The sequence below is a fragment of the Siphateles boraxobius genome, unplaced genomic scaffold, assembly GCF_051911475.1.
Source record: "Siphateles boraxobius isolate OS27281-9 unplaced genomic scaffold, OSU_SipBor_1 115, whole genome shotgun sequence".
Classification (NCBI taxonomy): domain Eukaryota; kingdom Metazoa; phylum Chordata; class Actinopteri; order Cypriniformes; family Leuciscidae; genus Siphateles; species Siphateles boraxobius.
The window spans coordinates 315,001-325,000 of NW_027508717.1; the positions used below are offsets into that span (position 1 = coordinate 315,001).

Sequence of the window (10,000 nt, forward strand, 5' to 3'; positions counted from 1 at the left end):
GTGTGTGTGTTTCTGCCGTGTGTGTTTCAGTGTGTGTGTGTTTCTGCCGTGTGTGTTTCTGCCGTGTGTGTTTCTGCCGTGTGTGTTTCTGTGTGTGTGTTTCTGGTGTGTGTGTTTCTGGTGTGTGTGTTTCTGTGTGTGTGTTTCTGCCGTGTGTGTTTCTGCCGTGTGTGTTTCTGTGTGTGTGTTTCTGTGTGTGTGTTTCTGCCGTGTGTGTTTCTGCCGTGTGTGTTTCTGCCGTGTGTGTTTCTGCGTGTATGTTTCTGTGTGTGTGTTTCTGCGTGTGTGTTTCTGTGTGTGTGTTTCTGTGTGTGTGTTTCTGCCGTGTGTGTTTCTGCTGTGTGTGTTTCTGCCGTGTGTGTTTCTGCCGTGTGTGTTTCTGTGTGTGTTTCTGCCGTGTGTGTTTCTGTGTGTATGTTTCTGCCGTGTGTGTTTCTGCGTGTGTGTTTCTGTGTGTGTGTTTCTGCCGTGTGTGTTTCTGCCATGTGTGTTTCTGCCGTGTGTGTTTCTGCCGTGTGTGTTTCTGTGTTTCTGCGTGTGTGTTTCTGCCGTGTGTGTTTCTGTGTTTCTGCGTGTGTGTTTCTGCCGTGTGTGTTTCTGCCGTGTGTGTTTCTGTGTGTGTGTTTCTGCCATGTGTGTTTCTGCGTGTGTGTTTCTGCCATGTGTGTTTCTGTGTGTGTGTTTCTGCCGTGTGTATTTCTGCGTGTGTGTTTCTGTGTGTGTGTTTCTGTGTGTGTGTTTCTGTGTGTGTGTTTCTGTGTGTGTGTTTCTGCCATGTGTGTTTCTGTGTGTGTGTTTCTGCCATGTGTGTATTTCTGCGTGTGTGTTTCTGTGTGTGTGTTTCTGTGTGTGTGTTTCTGTGTGTGTGTTTCTGCCGTGTGTGTTTCTGCCGTGTGTGTTTCTGCCGTGTGTGTTTCTGCGTGTGTGTTTCTGCGTGTGTGTTTCTGCGTGTATGTTTCTGCCGTGTGTGTTTCTGCCGTGTGTGTTTCTGTGTGTTTCTGCCATGTGTGTTTCTGTGTGTGTCTGTTTCTGCCATGTGTGTTTCTGTGTGTGTGTTTCTGCCGTGTGTGTTTCTGTGTATGTGTTTCTGCCGTGTGTGTTTCTGCTGTGTGTGTTTCTGCGTGTGTGTTTCTGCGTGTGTGTTTCTGCGTGTGTGTTTCTGCGTGTATGTTTCTGCCGTGTGTGTTTCTGTGTGTTTCTGCCATGTGTGTTTCTGTGTGTGTCTGTTTCTGCCATGTGTGTTTCTGTGTGTGTCTGTTTCTGCCGTGTGTGTGTTTCTGCCGTGTGTTTCTGCGTGTGTGTTTCTGCCGTGTGTGTTTCTGTGTGTTTCTGCCATGTGTGTTTCTGTGTGTGTCTGTTTCTGTGTGTTTCTGCCATGTGTGTTTCTGCGTGTGTGTTTCTGCCGTGTGTGTTTCTGTGTGTTTCTGCCGTGTGTGTTTCTGTGTTTCTGTGTGTGTCTGTTTCTGCCGTGTGTGTTTCTGTGTGTGTGTTTCTGCCGTGTGTGTTTCTGCGTGTGTATTTCTGCCGTGTGTGTTTCTGTGTGTGTGTTTCTGCCGTGTGTGTTTCTGCGTATATGTTTCTGCCGTGTGTGTTTCTGCCGTGTGTGTTTCTTTGTGTGTGTTTCTGCGTGTATGTTTCTGCCGTGTGTGTTTCTGCCGTGTGTGTTTCTGCCGTGTGTGTTTCTGCGTGTGTGTTTCTGCCGTGTGTGTTTCTGCGTATATGTTTCTGCCGTGTGTGTTTCTGTGTGTGTGTTTCTGCCGTGTGTGTTTCTGCGTATATGTTTCTGCCGTGTGTGTTTCTGCCGTGTGTGTTTCTGCGTGTATGTTTCTGCCGTGTGTGTTTCTGCCGTGTGTGTTTCTGCCGTGTGTGTTTCTGCGTGTGTGTTTCTGCGTGTATGTTTCTGCCGTGTGTGTTTCTGCCGTGTGTGTTTCTGTGTGTGTGTTTCTGTGTGTGTTTCTGCCGTGTGTGTTTCTGTGTGTGTGTTTCTGCCATGTTTGTTTCTGTGTGTGTGTTTCTGCCGTGTGTGTTTCTGTGTGTGTGTTTCTGTGTGTGTGTTTCTGTGTGTGTTTCTGCCGTGTGTGTTTCTGCCATGTTTGTTTCTGTGTGTGTGTTTCTGCCGTGTGTGTTTCTGTGTGTGTGTTTCTGCCGTGTGTGTTTCTGCCGTGTGTGTTTCTGTGTGTGTGTTTCTGCCGTGTGTGTTTCTGTGTGTTTGTTTCTGTGTGTGTGTTTCTGCCGTGTGTGTTTCTGCCATGTGTGTGTGTTTCTGTGTGTGTGTTTCTGTGTGTGTGTGTGTTTCTGCCGTCTGTGTTTCTGCCGTGTGTGTTTCTGCCGTGTGTGTTTCTGCCGTGTGTGTTTCTGCCGTGTGTGTTTCTGCCGTGTGTGTGTGTGTGTGTGTGTGTGTGTTCCTGCCGTGTGTGTGTGTTTCTGTGTGTGTGTGTGTTTCTGCCGTGTGTGTTTCTGGTGTGTGTGTTCCTGCTGTGTGTGTTTGTGTGTGTGTGATAATGTCTTACTCGTCTTCTTCTTGGATTAGTCATTGTTCCCGATAGAGGAGCTGGACGTTGTGTTTGAGTCTACATCCACATCATGTGCTTCGCTGCTCAGCTCTGATGTTCTCCAGGGATGTTGAGGATCTCAGTCGATGCTTTTATGACTCATTTAGATGATATAGAGAGAAATATGCAAATGATGCAGATGCTGATGTTTATATGCACAAACAGTGAGATTAAATTCTGATGATTGTGATGTAAATCAGTGAATGGGGGGGGGGGGGGGGGGTTTCATGACAATATGTCAGTCATCGTGTGATAGCGAAAATATGACTAGGCCTAGACTTGTTCTGAGCAGGTGTTGTCAGTAGACAGTAGGGCTGGGTATTGACACAAATTTCACAGTTCGATTCGATTTCGATTCACAAGCTTGCAATTCGATTCCGATTCGATTTGATTCAATATTGATTATTTTGGATATCAGGTACGATACATGGCAAATTTTCTTAAGGAAAACAAATCTCTTAACCAATGCTGTAAACTGGGAGTCAGTTGTATCATTAAAATTGTTTCATTAGCCTACTATAGCCTAATATTAAAGGTAAAGATTTACTGATTTGTATACAAACACTTAAATTATTAAATTATTACACTTTTATTTATTTTTCTAATAATAAAGTTATATGAAATCTAAACATTTAAATGGTGGCTGTCATAAAAACTTGCCAGATTTATTAAAACATGCATTAAATATTGAAGAACATAAATTATAATGAATATGTAATATGGTGCATGTATTTAGCAAAATGCTCCTCTCTAGAGTTAATTTTTCTAGCTGACTAACGAGTTCATGGTCACTGGATATGGTTTCTCTGAGGTAAATGTGACGTTACATGACATTGCATTGCATGACGCCTTTCCACGGTTGAAACAATGATTGAGCGATTCCATGTGACAATAAAGATTTCGATAAGTTGTACTCTATTTTTTAACACACTTTCAGATGCTCATTCTTGTTTATTTCACGCTGTAACTGGTAGTGATCAGAGCGATCTCACGCCACAGCGCCAAAACGGTTATGTTTTTGAATTTCGTAAGAAAATGGACGTAATTTGAGATCTGAGACATTGTTTCATATCAATAGTAACACAGCACAAAGATTATTGCGTTTATTGGATGGGATGCGCGCTACAATGTTCCATTCATTCATCAACTGAAAACAGGATGACTAATCGATTCTTGGGATTTAAGAGTCGATATCGGTTCGTAAAGATGAGAATCAATTAAAATCGAGAAATCGATATTTTTTACCCAGCCCTAGTAGACAGGCTGTAAAACTCTTGGCTAAGTTACAGACACTCGTGAAAAAGTGATGCTAATTATCTGGGAAACTCTCTTGTCAAACAAGTTGAGAATTTGTTGTAACATTAAAACAGGATCATGAGTTACTCCGTGATCAAAGTGACGTTCGGAGCTCCAGTGTTTCCTTCGGAAGATGTTGTAACAGAATCACGTGAACAATTCCAGGATATGCTTATTTTTTTCATTGGTTGTTGCGTTAAATCTTACCCGGATACAATAGTGCTATTTTCTGATTGGCTGATAAGTGGCGGGCTGGAGTAAGAACTCCAGAGGAGACGCGCTTGATTCCTGCCGGTTCTACAGTGAGAGCGGCGCGTCGTATTAAATATATTATAAATAGTTTTATTCGCGCGAGAAACACAATGTGTGGCGGGAGTGCGTGACAAAAGACCGAAACGAGTGGCTGTCACGCTCAATGCGTGACACTTGGGATCCCTGTGTGTGCTTTTGTTAATGTTATGAGTAAGCGACCTCTAGTGTCCAAACTTACATACTGTGCCTTTAAACATACAAATTTTAAGTAGAAAGACTGAAATAGTATTTTATACTACGAAATTGGCTGTTATTCCCAAAGATTTGCTGCTGTTTTTTTGCCACAGTTTAACTACATGTTTGTCAACCCGAAATTGCTATTGCAGGATTGTGAGCAGATTTAGTTCAGTTTTTAAGTGTTTGAATCGGTGTAATAATCGCTGGTTTGGGGGTTTTGATTTCCTCAGAAGCGAGAGAAGAGGAAGCATGAGAAGATCCTGAGCGAGGAGCTTTATCCCGCCATCACAAACCTGAACCAGTTCCTCCCGCCGGAGCACGGCATCGAGTACATCGCCTGGGACATGGCCCGATACACCAAGAGGTGCGTGTGTGTGTGTGTGTGTGTGTGTGTGTGTGTGTGTGTGTGTGTTTCGGGAACTCTTCTACTCAGCAAGACTGCATTTATTTGAAATGCATTAAAAATGGTGACACTTTACAATAGGATTCATTAGTTAACATAACTAATAATGATACTTATTCAACATTTATTAATCTTACTTAAAGGTCCACTGTGTAATATTTAGGAGGATGTTTTCAGTGGTGTATAAAGACATTACTTAATGAACCGTTATGTTTTAATTACCTTAGAATGAGCCGTTTTCTCTCTACACATGTTTCTACGGTGGCCCTGAACGGACATGCGTTTCGTCACTGTGTTATTCTTCGCGCAAAGAAGCGAATAAAACACTGACACAATGATGAACGAATAACAATAATATTCGCAATAACAATTTGTTTTACTGAATAATTAAGTAAACATAATTTCTTACTTTATCTTTGTAAAGAAACCTCATTGTTTAGCTGGCTACTCTCTGCTGTCTCAGTTGATGACATCACTTCCTGTCGGCCAGCGTAACTTCTGTTGGGTGCAGTTCACAAACTCACCACTAGATGCCGCTTAAAATCACACACTGCACCTTTAATATTAATTACAACATTTGCTAATATATTATTAAAATCAAAAGTGTGTGCATTAGTTATTGCACTTTGAAGTAACATGAACAGCTGTATTTTATTAACTAACATTTACAAAGATTAACAAATATAGTAACAAATGAAACCTTATTGTTAAGTGTTACCGTAAAAATTATGAAATATTATTATGAATGTATCTCCTCCTACAATCACCAAACTCTGCTCAGAGCTTCAGACTGTTCTGACTCGGGTTGCTATATTTTTCTGACCGATCCGACTTAAGATTTTCGATAAGTGGACGATTAAAACTACGGAAAATCCCACTGACTTTCATTGAGGAGGGCAAAACTTTAGAACAAGAACTCTAATAATAGAGTGTTTAAGCTTCATCAACTATCCATCTATCACTATGAAAGCCTAGCAACTAGCTTAGGAAATGTAAGCAACATGCTAAATCATGCTAGCAACATGTTAATTCATGTTAGCAACATGCTAATTCATGCTAGAAACATGCTAATTTATGCTAGCAACGTGTTAAATCATGTTAGCAACATGCTAATTGATGCTAGCAACGTGTTAAATCATGTTAGCAATACGTTTAAACATGTTAGTCTCACATCTAAACATATTAGTATCATGTTAAAACATGCTAGCAACATGCCAATTCATGTTAACAACATGTTAGCAAAATAATGCATTCTAGCAACTTGATAAAACCTGCTTGTAACATGCTATTCATCTTAGTAACATGTCAATTATGTTAGCAATGTTAAAATATGTTATCAATTTTCTTATCATGCTATCAACATGCTAACAATGTGCTTATCATGCTAGCAACTTGTCACATTATGCCAGCAGCATGTTAAAACATGCTAACAACTTGTTAAATCATGCCAGCAACATGTTAGCAATGTGTAAATCATGTTAAAACATGATAGCAATGTGTTAGTCATGTTAAAACGTGTTAGCAATGTGCAAAATCATTCTAATAACATGTTAAAACATGTTAGCTATGTTTTGAATCATGTTAGTAACATGCTAGCAAAAGGCTAATCATGTGTTCAACATGCTAAAAGATGCCAGCAAAGTGTTAAATCATGTTAGAAACATGTAAAAACATGCAAGCAATGTGTTAAATTATGTCAGCAAAATGTTAAATCATGTGTAAATAATTTAATGCTAGCAACTTTTTCTTGACTTTCTCTGAGTAAACCCTTCAACGGTGAATAGAAAGTTCAAAAGAACAGCATTTTATTCAAATAGAATCTTTTTTAACATTATAAATGTCTTTACTGACACTTTTGGTCAATTTAATGCGGCCTTGCTGAATAAAAGTATTAATTTCTATCATTTTTTTTTTTTTTTTTACTTTTGAGCAGTAGTGTATATATGCATTTTGTAAAAACAAAAACGAAATAATGAAAATGATGTAACAGAAGTAATGTCCTCATCCTTCCTGCGCTCGAGGTTATCTCTCTTTGTTTGTGCAGTAAACTGTGTAACGTGTTGGACCGCCTCAGTATGATCGCTGAGAACGTGGTGAAGAGGACGGGCTTCTTCGTTAATCGACCCGACTTCTACTGCCACACCATACGTCCTGATGAAAGGTGAATGTTTGTTTAACATGAGGATCATTTTAGTCCACAAACGCAAAGCGTGTTTCAGAAATGCAATGACATGCAAAAGATGGAATAAGATCCTGAGTATTTTCCCCTTGTTTTCTAGGACAAATACCGGTAACACTAAAGCCTTTATAATGTACATTATAATGCATCATACCTTTTCATAATAAATAATTGTAAACAAAGGTAAAATGCATTATAGTATTTTCAGATCCCTTGTTGCATCTAAAACTGGTTATCACGTGTTTTAATGCATTATACTTTCTAAAGGTGCAACATTGAATAGATTATAATTAGGGTTGGGAATTGAAAATGGAAAAACATTTTCGGTGCTGCGCACATACCCATAATATGTGATTTGAATATGACTTTAAACCACTGAAGCGCGAGAGACTCTGTTTTCTGTGTTCGTGTGTATCAGTATATTGGATCCGTGCAGCTCTTAAAGTGACAGCACTAATATTCCTGCCGTCTCTATATTAACTCTAATCAAACGACAAAAGACTTAGAAAATGTACTCCTTCTTCACTGAATAACTTTTGTAACTATATTTGTAATGTATATTTTATTTATAAAGTGCAGTTATTTTACATTTGATTACAGTTTCTTTAAAAATCTTACCTGTAAAAAAATAACAGCTGAAAATCTTAAAACACTATTTAAATCGTATCTTTGTTCAGTTCTATCTATTTGTTGCGATTTGCTAATTTTATATTTGTTATTTTTTAATTACTGAGTATTTAATTGTCTTTAACGCTTGAAATTTATATTAGTTAAGCTAGTTGTTTTTCTATGGTATTTTTAAACCACAGGTATAGTGTTCTTTAGCCTTTTGGTTTTTGTTCATGAGATTCTGCTACAATTAAATGTTTTGCAATAAGACAAAATATGAATGATATACTTTTTTTTTTTACCTTATTGGAATCAAAGTTAGGAATCGATAAGCAGAATCGCAATCGTTAAAATTCAAACAATACCCAACCATAATTATAATGCATTATAACTGTGGTTACAATTATTCAGGAGATCATAAAATACATAATTAATGCGTTAAAAACCTCTATAATGCATTATGTAAATAAAAGCTTTAAGTAAAGTGTTACTCAAATATCTAAAAATTCTTAAATCAAGATGCATTTACTTGAGCATCGAAATGACTTAAGAAATGAAGCCTTGTTTTCTAAAAAAAAATAAAAGATCAAAATGAAGCGTTTAGGCTTAAAGTAAAAACAAGCAAAAAAATATGTTTTGCTTCTCAAGTAAATGTATCTTGATTTAATAAAATTTTGATATTTGTGCCAGAAAACAAGACAAAAATACTAGGAAGAACCTTATCGCGTTTGTAGTGCAATATTGTTTATATATATATATAATATTGAATTTCAGACTCATTCAAACTCCGCTGAGCACGTTTGCTGCACGCAAATCATGGGGGGAATATTTTGCAAATGTTTCCCGCAGGAGTTTATCAGAAATGTTTGTTTTTTGTTAGCGACATTCATTTTTTCACTGCTAAAAAGCTGAAAACCCCTAGAAATCAATGCTTTTTGTTTCACATGAAGATAGAATCCGCTTCTGCAAGGCCATATGATGCAAAAAACACTCAATCAATCAATCAATCAATCAATGAAAGAAGGAGGAATAGCATTATGGATCATAGAGACCAATGGACTACCAGTGGATTCTGTTTTAATGAAACTTCAGAGAAACCGTATGAATCCAGATGAACTCCACATGGGCAGAATATGTGTACAGTGCTTCAATACGCTATTTCTGTCCTCTCATAAGAGCTGAGAAAGGTCGCGACCTCCCGTCTGAGTCACAGCTGAAGTAAACGCCAGCGTTTTTGTTGTTTTCCAGCATTTGTTTCTGTAGATCCTCTGATGGTCCTCGTGATGAAGCACTGAAACAGCAGAGCGTCTGTTCTGAGGTCTAGTGGAGCCGTTTGCATCAACACACTCTCATCAAACTGTCTTTTGTTGTTCAGGTGGGGCGATCTGGGAGGGAAGGTCACACCGAATGGCAGATTACAGGTTTGTCAATAATCTCCAGTCCAAAGGTCAGACTCTCGGCATCAAAACTGCTCCATGTTGACTCTCAATCTGGTCCATTCAGTGCATATTTGATTGCGATATTAAAACACCACTCTCACTTTGGCTGGTTTTATGTTGTTGTTTAGATGTAGATGCATTAAAAGTGGTAGTTGTTAAAGATTCAATGCTTTATTTTTTATCATTGTTCGCACTAGTGTTTATTAGGGGTGTGATGATACACTTATCTCATGAGATGAGGCGATACATGATATTGGGATCATGAGAACAAGACGAGACGATATTTTAACACTTTATTTAAAGTCCCCCTGTGGTGAAAATTAAGTTTTTAATGTTGTTTATATGTCTATGTGGTGTTTTTAATACGCTTTAAGACAAATCATGTGTAAATTCATAAGTCGACAGCATTGCTGAGTATTTTCTGCTTAAAACTGCAGTGAACCAAAGACAGTCTCAAAAACACGGTTTGAAATCGCTGGTGTTTCTGATGTCACAAACTACCTTGTAACCAATCAGATCAACGTGTGATCGTCAACGAGTGGATCTCTGAGTGAGTGAGTGAGTGGAGGCGGGGCTCATTTGCATATTCATAGAACCACGCATACTAAATGAGGCAAGGGTGTCGAATTACATTCAAGATATTTTAAGGCAAGATAACATTTTTTTTGTTATCTTTTTTGTTATATTTTGTTTTTTAAAGGAAAAAACTTTAAATATGTCATTTTGGTGATCTAAGATGTTTTAAGGGATCAAATGATTGACTACAGGGGGACTTTAATATCGTTCGTGAGATATGAAAACTTTAAAAACACTTTTAAAACTTGCCTTAAGAGATATCTGCCTTTGTTCACTAGGTGTTGAAAAGTTTCAGTTCTACATTTTCTTTCTTTTAGATATGCTTTTTATATATATATTTTTATAAAACTGTTTTTATTTTAGTTGTAGATTCATTTTTATTTTAGTTGTAGATTCATTAAAAGTGGTAGTTTGGGAACATGCAGGAATATCTACCTAACTACCTGTCTAAACTATT

At 38.2% G+C, this 10,000-nt stretch overlaps 1 protein-coding gene across 2 annotated transcripts in view; it reads left to right on the forward strand.

Annotated features, from left to right (window-relative positions):
• Nucleotides 1–10,000, forward strand: part of fig4a (FIG4 phosphoinositide 5-phosphatase a) — a 110,490-nt gene that overhangs the window by 46,523 nt on the left and 53,967 nt on the right. For both annotated transcript variants that reach the window (XM_077200012.1, XM_077200013.1), the window contains exons 12-14: nucleotides 4,568–4,701; nucleotides 6,785–6,901; nucleotides 8,904–8,949. In XM_077200012.1, the coding sequence (XP_077056127.1) occupies nucleotides 4,568–4,701; nucleotides 6,785–6,901; nucleotides 8,904–8,949 (297 nt within the window). The remainder of the gene's footprint in view (nucleotides 1–4,567; nucleotides 4,702–6,784; nucleotides 6,902–8,903; nucleotides 8,950–10,000) is intronic.